Below are 13,039 nucleotides of genomic sequence, written 5' to 3'. Positions count from 1 at the left end.
CGATTCAGACTCCACAACAAGATAGCACTATCTTCTAAATGATAAAAGCCTTTTTAAAATTTCACAACGAAATGAAGGACCATCCAACGTCCTGTCATGAGGTATGTCACAAACCCAGAGAGCATTCTTCTTGTCCTAGTTGATGGAAGGAGTACAGATATGACTCAGACAATGCAAATAAAAGCCAAGAATTTGGGTAAACGTTCTGGGTGCCTCCTGGGTTCAATACCCTAAGTTAGAATAACTGGCACTCTGAGGACAATAAAGTATAGGATGAGGTGGAGCTGTCCAAGCCTCAATCTTACCACCCAATCAGCTGCAAAACCTGGGATGCTGACATAAAACATTTATGGATGGACATACGGGGAAAACAAGCCAACTTGGACAAACCCAGATGAGACAGACTGTCCTTATTAAAAGACTACCACATTGTTACTAGTCTGTCTTTGGTGAATGTCTTACCAAAGAGACTAAGAAAACAAAAGTAAGGTCTGATGCAGTTCTCTTAATATTTGTCTAAGCTTATTTTAAAATTCATAAAATCTGTGGGGCAAGCCTTGATATTTTCATTAGAAAAAGTATTTAAACTGCCCACTATTAAGGGTATGATATTGTTACTGGCATTAGCTTGGTGTGAACGTGTTATATTGGAACAGCTTGGTGTCTTTAGAAATTTTTTCTACTCATCTGATTTTTTTTATTTTTATTTGTTCACATTGTTTTGGTTGCGGTTTGATGACATCATCAAATGGTTGCTATGGTCTGTCTCTATAGTGATGTTGAAAGCATCAGTGATAATCAGTTCCTTGATGAATGCCAGACTATTTAAAGCCAAGGGGCCATACAGGTTCCTTTGTCTGAATGTTATCTTAAATGTAATGTCTACTTCCCGAATAAAAATCAGTCAGTCAGTCAGTCATTTTCAAACCCAATTAGTCCTGAATGGTTTCACAGGAGTCTGCTGGAGCCTATCCCAGCTAGCACAGGGCACAAGGCAGGAACAAACCCTGGACAGGGTGCCAGTCATCACAGGGCAAACAAACACACATATCACCCCCCCCACACAAACACCCCAACCACATACTAGGGCCAATTTAGCATTCCCAGTTCGACCTAACCTACATGTCTTTCGACTGTGGGAAGAAATTGAAGCACCCGGAGGAAAACCACGCAGACATGGGGAGAACATGCAAAATCCACATAGGGAAGACCTGGGACACAAATCCTGGTCTCTTTACTGCAACGCAGCGGTGTTACCACTGCAGCACTGTGCCACCCCAAAAGAAAAGTAAAAGGTTTTAAAAATGTAATGTTTCCAATAATTTAATCACACTCTTAACCATGATTCTTGAATTGCCCTTTTTATGAAAGTTTATTTGACTGTATGACCCTCACTAGTCTTTTGGCTTTAAGTTCCGGTTTAAATCGTCAACTTCTGAAACTTTGATAATACAGAAAATAACTGCCTCAATAAGTTCTTTCGTTAATCATTCATGTTTTCACAGAATATGCCTGACAAATATGACATATTCTTTTATTCTAGTCCATTTTTTTTTCTTGTGATAGAAATTATGTTTTCAGAGTCACTAGAAAATGTAAATTGGGTAAATCCTGATTTTTTTTCAAGAGAAAAGTTATCTTGAAAGGGAATACTGCTTGTCACCCTGGATATATTTTAATGAAGGCCATCGGAGACTTGAATATTAATTGGTCCTTGGCTTTTTGAAGATCCCCAAGTGTAATACAAAGCAGGGATATATTAACAGAGTGAGGGAAGCAGGACAAACAACTTGCAAGTGGAAGAGAGAAATCACATGACAGAGACAGAGAAAAATTGTTTTGAAGAATGGTGGTAAGGGTAATGGAAGGTTGTGGTTGTACTGGAGAAAGAGACCAGCTTCTCATACTTCTAATTGAAGTCTGAGTGGTCTGATGCTAGAAAAAAAAATATTTCTGCTGTGCTGTTTTCTTCAAAGCCCAGGGCAGGGCCAACAACAGTGCTCAAATGCGTTTTCTAAATTACTGATTTCATTTGAGGTGAACGAGAGTGGTTTCTAAACAGCAAAACAAATTTTACACAGAGTGGGACAGCAGTTTGGTACAGATTACAATTTTGCAAAGAACTCTGGCAATTTAGCTACACTAATCAATCGGAAAACATACCTTGGGAAAAGTTGTGAAAGACAAAGAGAAATTGCCTTTCCATAACATCAAAGTAAATACAAAATGAACATACAACATACAGTGTCTTAAATTTTAGTTCTGGCGCCGATGAGAACTGCGATTCCATTATGCCATCTTTGTTGCAGATACTTCCAGCAAGACCTTGTCCACTCCATCTAATTGTGCATGTTGTGCACGTAGAAAATCAACCATTCTCCTTAGCAGTGGCTAATTTGTGCCTTTTTTTGAACTCATCATTTAATTAATCACTCTGCCTTACTCAGTTTCTCAGCTCACACTGAGGATTCCTAACAATCTTGCACTTTGTGTTTTGTTTTCTAAGACATTAATTAAACCTGAATATTTTCACTGAACTTTATTTTGTCTCTTTGATGTGCTTATTAAGGGCTCTCTCTCTGTCTAAACAGCTTTAAAATGTGGGAGTGCTCAATTCTAATAAATAGACATGGGTGCAAATAATGAGTCCTACAGAGGAGCATGTCATTCACCTGAGCCTGTTTGTGTGCTTCAAGTTGCCTGCGACTTGGAAACAAAACAACAGCCAAGCATTAATGAGCCATCTAGACAGTGAATTCACCCTATTGACCAATGTGTCAAAACATTACCCTATAGTTTTGACAAGTTTCAAACTACACTGTAATTTTTCAGCATAGACAGTACTTAAAAAAAAAAAAAGCACAAAAAGGAAAAAAACTTCAGTCTTTTAGTTCATGCATTAAACTGGTGAGTTGTACAGGAATGCTTGCCTTGTGCAATATCCAGGGTTGACTTCTACCTTAAACACAATGTGACAGGACAGTCTACAACCCCTCATGACCTTGCCAGGAAACAAATTTACAAAATGGATGCAAATATGGACATTTATGCATTGTATGAAAATTATTATTGCTCTCTAGTTTGAAATTGTACATGAAAACCTGCAACACTCTAAGAAAAGCTGCTTTAGAAAGCTGAAATACGCTACCTGTGAAAAGGCAATTCCAAAAGCGACTCCAGCTATTATACCCATGTTGGTCTCCATGAAACTGGTCACCAGTTCGTAACAGCCCTACAATTCAAAGAAATGTCAGTAAAGAGCAAACAGCCTAAACATACAGTACTTAGTTTCTGCCATGAAAACATTCTATGACATACAATTTCAAAAAATACAATTCACATTGGTTTATTTTTGTCATGCTTACAATAATTAACACATTGGGTGCACTTTTGAAAAGTTGAGCACATATTGAATGATATTTGTAAGTACAGGAAGATGCAATATAACAGCCTATTTAAATTTTAAATTGTACCATTTATACGGAACCATATTACCAGGGGTCTCATGTACAATGCCTTGCATTGAATTTGCACTAAAACATGGCGTACAGACAGAACTGTAAATGTACATACGCAAATAAAAATTCAGATGTGTAAAACTGTGTGTAAGCAAAGTTCTACACACTTTCCCTTTATAAATCCCAATCGATGTGAATTTTAACGCACATGCACAAGCCCACAGCCCCACCCAGACTCCTCCTAGAATTTCACCTATTTGAATATGCAAATCAATATAAACAGCCCCCTCCATTCAGTATTTTGTTAAAAGACATTGGTAAAAACTCGTGAAAAAAAAAAAGAATTTCAGCAAATGCGAAATGGAGGTCGTGCTCAGTGAAATGAAGGCAACGAAAATATACTATTTGGTGGCTTAAACAGTGGTATAAGCAGCAAAACAAAATTGATGGAGTGGCACAGCGTAGTAGAGACACTCAAAAGTTTAGAAAGCCGCATGGTGCCTGAAATAAAAAAAGAACTGGTCAGATATCAAAGTCAATGTGAAAAGGCGAGTTGCAGCCCACCATCTGAGTTTCAAAACTATTGGAGGAGGTAGTGAAATTCCAGGACTCACACTGTTTGAGCAGCGAGCTGCTGCAATTATTGGCGGGTAAGGGGGACCACGACATCACTGCAGGTGAAGGTGAGTTTTAATTTTTTTTCCATTTACCATTATCCATACTCGTGTAAATAATTTGCATGTTTAGTAAGACAAACAAGCAGGGAGTAGATGTAATATTACTGTTTATTCAGTTTCAGACAATATTACAAAAGGTGACCCCAGGCGGTGATGGTGATACTGTCCCGGGCACACACACTCCTGCCTCAGAAAATGTTGGGCAATCATCTGACCATGTGCTGACGGATGCTGCTCTGAAGTCAGAAAATGCAATAGTGGATGCTGTAAGAGATGTGGCCAATGAATTAAATAATATAAGAGCTGTACTATGTGATATTGACCACAAGTTAAATGAATCATTTAAATATTGTTGCACCTGATTTCCAATTTTTACATTCTGCTAATTACATTCAAATGAAGTTGTAATGCTGATAATGACATACTCTCCACGATCACCCATATTCTCTCACCAGCCACCATATTCTCAGATTTCAGTTTACCAGCTGAAAATAATATATCTCGGAGCTTATAACAAAATCTACTTCTTTCACATGCCAATTAGATCCAATACCTACAAGCTTTGTTAAATCCTATCAGTCACGTATTTCCCCCATGATAACTACTATTTAACTCTTCCCTTACTACAGGCACGGCCCCCCTCTCACTAAAAACAGCCTCAATCACTCCAATTCTCAAAAAGCCTGGTTTAGACCCAAATATCCTTAACAATTATCGGCCCATTTCAAATGTTCCATTCATATCTATATCTAAAGCTCTCAAAAATATAGTTGCCTCCCAACTCCAGTCCCATCTTTCAAAAAATAACGTTTTTGAACAGTTTCAATCTGGGTTTCGTCCTAAACACAGCACAGAAACTGCCCTGGTCAAAATCACAAATGATCTTCTCCGTGTAGCTGATATGGGACTTTTATCAATTCTTGTGCTTCTTGACCTCAGCTCCGCATTTGACACCATATCCCATCAGATACTTTTGAAAAAACTAGCTAGTTTTGGAGTCTGTGGCTTTGTCCTCCAATGGTTTTCTTCATACCTTACTGACAGGAGGCAATTTGTTCAGATAAAGGGCTTTAAATCTGAGAATGCAGTCGTTACTCAGGAGTCCCGCTTCTTTTTCTGATTTATATGTTCCCAAAAGGTAATATCTTCCGGCACCATGGTATTAAATTTCATTGTTACGCTGATGACACACAGCTACAGTATCTATCCACTAAGTCCACTTCAGTTTTCCCTCCAGATACTCTTATGGCATGTCTCCAAGACATAAAGACATGGATGACTCACAATTTTCTCCAACTAAACAGCAATAAAACTGTGGTGCTCCTCATTTGTTCTAAATCCACACATAGTAAGGTTAACCAGTCTTCTATTTTAATTAACAACATTAACACAAACATCTCTACCCAGGTGAAGAGTCTGGGCATTATTCTTGACAGTACTCTCTCTTTTTCTTCCCATATAAGTAATGTTTCTCGGACTGCCCTCTTCCATCTCCGAAACATTTCTAGACTCTGTCCTGTTCTTACCCAACACAATAATGAAGTATTGGGTAATGCCCGAGACACCTCACGTATAGATTACTGTAATGCTATTCTATCTGGCATCCCACAAAAACTCCATCGCTTACAACTTCTTCAAAATTCTGCTGCCAGGATAAAAACCTGTTCTAAATCTACTGAACATATTACACCTATTCTCTCTCAACTTCACTGGCTCCATTTTAACTACAGAATACAATACAAAATACTGCTCTTAACATTTAAAGCTCACCACAAACTCGCTCCCCCCTACCTCACTGATCTCCTCCAGACTTGCACTCCTCTCGCTCACTCCAATCCTCATCTGCAGCTCTGCTTTCTGTACCACACATCAAACACTGTTCTATGGGAGCTTGAGCGTCTCTCATAGTGCTCCTCAACTCTGGAATTCTCTTCCCTCTCATATTCGTCAGCTCAATTCAATATCACATTTTAAAACTGCCCTCAAACCTTTTCTTTTTAAACTGGCTTACCAATTGTGAATTTTGGACTGTTACTGCCTGTTATCTTTGTTTGTTTGCTAATTATTGCTTTTTGATTTATCATTCTCTTTGTTTTTATTTTACTAATGTTGTTTAATTTCATTGTAAGGTGACCTTGAGTACTAAGAAAGGCGCCTATTAATTAAAATATATTATTATCAATTCTTTTAGTTGTGTGGGTTCTGTAACATATACCACAAGTATATGTACTATATGAGTAAAGTCCTGTAAAGGGTTAAAATGTTGGGTTTTCAATTGATTTACACATTTCAGACATTCCTGAACATGATTTGACAACTTTTGGAATAACGCCTGTCTGTGTGTCATGAGTCTTTTGACATAGTAACTCAAAAACAAATGACTCAATCCCAATGAAACTTGGCACATTTATTGGTATTGTAAAATGCTAGAACCCTATTCATTTTGAACAAAATTGCTACAATAAATTAGATAGAGGTAAAGTAGATAATGATTTTGCATTTCTGAGCACATAAGACTGCAATGTTTTACTGCTAAAGATGAAGCTTTATGTTTGGAAAGTCAAGTGCTGGAGACATCAGATTTTAAAATTCAGCTGTTCCACCACATGCTGTTCTGAGAAGCTGAGCAGGTACTGACTCAAAATTTTACATTTATCTGCTGATGAATATGACAATGTAAGTGGCAGTGTGCACAAGGGGTCACCATGTGTATTGTCATACTATATCAAATTTCAATATCTTATGTAATGTTAACTACCGACATTAAACAGAGGTGTGATGTTGAAGAGATTATTTCATTCAAAAAGTGAAAGCAGAGATGTCATCATGCTTTTTTCTTGTCAAATTAGGCCATGCAATATCCGATGTAATCCTTTTTTTTTTTTTTTTAGCAAAAATGGGACATATACAGTTTGTTACACAACTTACTTCATTGTCTGTCAGAGCTGCCTTAGATGCATCAGGGTATTCAAAATAACACTACAATGGTTGAATTGTTCAAAATTGGTCCGAATTATTGCTACATAATCATAAGACTTAATGAGGGTAAGAAATGATTTATACAGCTACTACAAAATTCCTACCTTTAAATAAATGTATTATTTAAAACCTTAATATATACAGTATTTATAGACTAAAGCATTTAAGATTACAATAAGAACTATAGGTAAATGAGCAAAGACAATACACTAATACACTGACGCTTATTAGCTAACAATGCAGTCACTTTAATCTGTGCCTGATCTCAGTTACAGTTTCTGTGACATTACATGGCACTTCCATCACTTGAAAAGAACTAATGACCAGCTACAACTGGCTGCTTCAAGGCATGCCCTGAAAAAAAAACATCCTGACCTATAAAGAGATTACTTTGTTCATTTCATGATTTGGGTTTCAAAGGAATGAAACCCTGTGACTTGCATTGTATGACTCAAGACATACCTGCTGGTACACTTTAGTGGCAGCAACAGTAATATTACGCAGGTCCTGTTGGTTGCAGTCACTGGCGTTTGCGCAGCAGCTGGACGGAATACCCTCTTCTGTGAAGTAGGTACTTGCAAACCAGCTAGTGTAGTTCTGCACTCCACAGCAATGCAGCTGGAAAAAAGGGAAACAGAAAAGTTCTACTTTAACTAAAGCAAAAAAATGTATAAAAAGTAAAGGGTCCCTTTTCCTCACTTTCTGCTCATCCTGGAATGAACAAATAATGTGCCCTGAACTCCTTGATTTTTCAATCTTAACTTGAAAATCTAATAACATCATCCAACCATTCATCTGTTTTCTCAACTTGTACCTTCTATTATAAGTTCTCGACAGAATTAGGCACAAGTTGGAATCTTGTTTTGTTTCTTCTTTTGTATTTCAATTGTTCTTTTGTTTTCTCTGGATTGTATCTCGTATATTATTACTTTTTGTTAGAATAAGTAGCATACCACTGCAATGTTCTACTTTTCAAAAATAAAATTAAAATTAAACAGAAAAAACAAAGGATTGGGCATAAGGCAGTACTCAACAATGAATAGAATGTCAGTGGATACTCAAACATACTCCCAATTTAATGTCATCAAATAATCAATAATGCAAATCATTGGGATGTGGACAGAAATTAGACTACATTAGAAAAATCATTTTGACATTAGGGGAACAAGCAAACACACAGATACTGATCAGGTAAGAAACTGGACCCAATTTCACTGTAAGTAATGAGGGCAAACATCTGACATTATTAATTATGAAGTAATGATGCATACCTCACACACACACACACACACACACACTTCAAATTCAATCTGCCTAACACTTTTACTGTGCCTGGTGTAGTTATGCAAGCATGTGCAAATTTCAAGTTCTCTTACAACAAGATATTTTTAGCTGGATTATAGAATGTCTTCATAATATCCAGCTAAGGAGTTCTACTTTGACAGAATGGTTAGTGCTGTTCCTCACAGTTAATAGATACCAAGGTACCATTTCTGGAGAAACACTGTCTGCAAAGAGTTTAAAGGTTCTACTTGTTCCTGGCTTGGCTTTTTACTAAGTGTCCTGCATTTCTGACACCTCCTAAAGATGTGCAGGTTAAAACAATTAGCAGCTGTACATTAAGCGCTTCTCATTTAGATCCAGCCTTGTGCCTGACGCTGCCAGGATAGACATTAAAATGTCTTCACAGCAGACATATCCAGATTATCTCAATATCACAAAAACTCTTGAATTTTTTTCCTTTGGCCACCTTTCCCCCATTCTTCTTTCATATTTTATTATTTTACAGATTAACAAATTATTTAAATACATTATACAGCTTTATCAATCAGATGATTAATTCACTGATGTGATGGTGCCTCCAACTCCAACTGCTTTAGACTCTCCTCGCTAAAGCCCTAAGAAATCTGCCTAAAGCCTCATTTCTACTAATTCCAGCTGCTGCACCAGATCATGCCATTTCAAGCGTACAAAGTACTTCCGTCCATTTACAGTAATAATAGACTTTGGTAGAATAATGCAAAACATGCCTTGCATCCATTTTATCAGAGGAGATACACAAACATATCTGGTTAAGAAAAAATGTAACATTACAGAGCAGAACTAAGCTTTTATGTACAATTAAAATAAATGGAATACTGTACTGGTTAACTTCTGGCACTTTAACTTGCAAGGTTTTATTAAAGGATAGTGAAAATGCAGAATTTAATTTTACAGTGTCTATTCTGCCCACAGGCTGCTGTCACTGCTGTAGCATGAATGTCTTTTAGAAGCATATCAGTTTATTTCCATGTTTTGACTGGATGATATATTGTCAGCCAATATGGCATTACTTGAGAACATATAGGTTACAGTAAGCATATTTAATATTGATCTGAGTTTTGTGGTTGGGTGGAACACTGCTTAGGACTGTTGTCTTGCAAATCAGTCCTGGCCGCCGCAATGCCTGTGTGGAGGATACACATTCACTCTGTGCTTTTGTGCCTTTTCCACTGGGTACCGTGGTTTCCCTCCAAAATCTTCAAATGGTGCAGGTATAGCTAACTGGCTTATTTGAGAGTGCAGGGTTACTTTGTCTTATGCCTGATGGTGTTGTAATTGGATCTAGCACCATTCAAAATGATGGATTATTCTTAAATACCCCTTATATATCAAGCTGAATCTAACTGAACTTCATTTAATCTCATGCATCTTTAGAGATGCCTTTTTCTGTCTGTCTTACACTGTGCTGCACGTCATCCACTGCCCGGCTCCTGTCATCCTTCCCATTGTAGTTCTGCACAGCTTCATTGTATGTCCGGAGGAATGTGCCCTTGATCTGAAAGAAAAGCCAAGAGGAATAACATTTAAAATCATTTAGCAGCCTGCCAGTTCTTCTGCAATGTAGTCCAGCTACATCTGAGCAGCCCAGGGATAAGCTACAAGGTATAATCCCTGGTAAATGATCCAGCAGTAGTCTTTAGAGATCAGCTTATTGGACCAAAGCCTGTAATACTCAAGTTCAGGTACAGTAATTGATCCAATTGATGTAAAACAAAGAAGTTCTCATCCTTTCATGAACTCCACATTGTAAATAAGTGTCTTTTCATTCACCAGCTAAACATCACAACCATAGAAGAGAATGTAGATTGGTTACAATAAAATACGAACTATACTGTATACCAGATCCTGGACTGGCACAGCACTGCAGATACCAAACTCCTTGAGCTCTTCTATGATGAGTTAATGACCTTTCCTCATGTGGAACAAGCATTCCCCACTTTTCTAAGGCAGAACCAGAACAACAGATTTAGAGAATGTTGATTCTTATCGCTTCTGATTACCGAAACACTGGCAAGGTCTTCAAGGCTTTTTATTTCTTTTGCAGCTCTCATTGACCTTAAAATAATTAGGTATTCATTTGGATGTTCCTGTACACCTCTTACAAGTGGACAGCGTGAAAGATTTCATTACAAATTCCTTGCATGCAATTGTATTTAACAAGATCCAAGGGCTGTGTTGGAGTTAAAAGTACTTGTACAAGATTTCAGCCTTCAAGTCTCAGGGGCTACAGAGCCTGAATAATATCTATCCAATCAGTCTTAATGAAAGAAATGTCTGTTTACACCATCAGGTTCTAAAAACAGTTTACAACAAAGGATCATCACAGATCATTTACCAGTTGTCATATAATCCTGAGATCTTAACATTTTTAGAAGGTGACCTATATAGATGAAACTGATAGAGACACTTGCTTCAAAGTAGAAACTAGGGGAACATGTTCCCCTTCGGAAATGTCCAAATGCAACTGATGCACAATGGTCAGTGGACAGACAGAAATTCTTTCCATAAAGAAGCCAGAGAAGTATGAGGAATACTCCAGTAACTAACCAAAGCACAGAAGAATGTTCCTCATGTATCTATAGTATGTTAACTCAACTGGGGCTGTGGGCAAAATTGGTGAGCATATCTAGGGGCTCTAAAAGTAGAGTAAATAAACAGTTAAGTGTTCATTACGGGTCCATAGATTATGGATTAAGGATTGAAAGAGCCATTATCTACTATATAATTTTGGCATTTAGAATGAACTCTGCATTATGGTTCTTTACAACACTTTAAAAACTCTTGTTACATACAGAGGATTCAGAAAATGTGCAGACCCTTTCAGTTTCTGCATGCTTTACTGTGTTGTAGATTTACATTTAAATGGATAAATTTGTTATTTTTGCTCATTGATCTACATTCAGTAACCCATAATAACAAAGTGAAAACATGTTTTCAGAAAGGTTTGAAAATGTATTAAAAATCAAAACCTGAAGTCTCTCATTTAAAAAGTATTTTGGCCCTTTGCTGTGGCATTTCTGATTGTAGTCAGGTGTATCCTATTTGCATTAATTATCATTGAAATGTGTCTAGAACTTGAGTGGAGTCCACCCTTTTGAAAACTGAATTGATTGGACAGTTTTGAAAGACACACACCTGTATACATGAGATCCGACAGTTCACATTGTTTGTGTGGGCAAAATTTAAGCCTTGAAGTCCAAGGTGCTCTCTCTAAACTACTGTGATAAAACTGTCGGGAGGCACAGATCAAGCCAAGGGTATAAAACCATTTCTAAAGCATTGAGTGTTCCCAGGAGCACTGTGACATCAATAATTATGAAATTAAAGAAGTTTGAAGCCACCAGGACTCTTCCTAGATTCAGTTGCCTGGCCGAACTGACTAACTGGGCAAGAAAGGTGTTGGTTAGGGAGGTGACTAAGAACCCAATGATCATTCTAATAGAGCTTCAGAAGTCCTCTTCTGAAATGGGAGGACGTTGTGGGTAGGACAACCATCTCAACAGCACTCCATCAGTCAGGCCTTTATGGCAGAATGGCAAGATAGAAAACACTCTTGAGAAAAAGTCATATGACAACCCACATGGATTTTGCCAAATGGCATTTAAAAGACTCTGAAAACATGCAAAAACTAAACAGTTTGGACAGAACTTCAAGCAGTATGTCTGATAAAGACCAAGCACTGCTCATCACCCTCCTAATACCATGCATATGGTGAAGCATGCTGATGGGAGCATCATGCTATAGAGTGCTTTTCAATGGCGGGCACAGGGAGCCTGGTCATTTCTGAGGGAAGGAAAAATGCAGCCCAATACAGAGAGGTCCTTGAAGAAAACCTACTCCATAGTGTATGCAACCTTAGACTGAGTCAACGGTTCACCTTTCAGCACAACAATGACCAAAGCTTACAGTCGAGACAACACTGGAGTGGACTTGGGACAAGTCTTCGAATGTTCTTGAGTGGCCTAGCCAAAGTCCATGTGTGGAAATACCTGAAGATGGCAGTTTATAGATGCTTCCCATTCAATCTAACAGAGTTTCAGATGATTTTCCAGGAGGAATGGGATAAACTGCTGAAATACAAGTTTGCAAACCTTGTAGAGACTTACTCAAGAAGACCATAATTGCTGCCAAAGGCTCATCTACAAAATAGTGAATTACGGGTATGAATACTTTTTGATGAGAAATTTTAGTTTTTGCTTATGAATTTGTGAACCTTGCAGAAAACATGCTTTCAGTTTGTCATTGTGGGTTACAGAGTGTAGATTGAGGGGCAAAAATGGCAAATTCATCCATTTAAAATTAAATCTACACCACAATAAAGTGTGCAGAAACTGAAAAGGTCCCAATACTTTCTGAATCCACTGTATAATCAAAGAAGTTAATATTAATGCATTTTTCTTTAAAGCTATCAACTCATTTTAATTTTATATATTCCTTTTAGGAAGTCTCCTATTGACATTTAGATGAAGATTAAATACGATGCGACTCTTTAACTTGATGTACTTATGCCTGGATATCGAAAAGAAATGTACGGTTGTTGCTGCTGTAACAGTGACCTAATCCCCTGCCTGCTGACTGAGGCATTAGCACAGGGAATAAAAG

At 37.6% G+C, this 13,039-nt stretch overlaps 1 protein-coding gene across 2 annotated transcripts in view; it reads right to left on the bottom strand.

Moving 5' to 3' along the window:
* The window catches only part of tspan7b (tetraspanin 7b), a 318,804-nt gene that overhangs the window by 28,475 nt on the left and 277,290 nt on the right, over positions 1 to 13,039 (bottom strand). For both annotated transcript variants that reach the window (XM_039745087.1, XM_039745088.1), the window contains exons 4-6: positions 9,837 to 9,932; positions 7,577 to 7,732; positions 3,149 to 3,232 (exon numbers count right to left, since the gene is read on the bottom strand). In XM_039745087.1, the coding sequence (XP_039601021.1) occupies positions 3,149 to 3,232; positions 7,577 to 7,732; positions 9,837 to 9,932 (336 nt within the window). The remainder of the gene's footprint in view (positions 1 to 3,148; positions 3,233 to 7,576; positions 7,733 to 9,836; positions 9,933 to 13,039) is intronic.

The sequence above is a fragment of the Polypterus senegalus genome, chromosome 2, assembly GCF_016835505.1.
Source record: "Polypterus senegalus isolate Bchr_013 chromosome 2, ASM1683550v1, whole genome shotgun sequence".
NCBI lineage: Eukaryota > Metazoa > Chordata > Cladistia > Polypteriformes > Polypteridae > Polypterus > Polypterus senegalus.
Note: the sequence above shows the minus strand (reverse complement) of the source record. Positions and strands in the feature narration are given on the sequence as shown.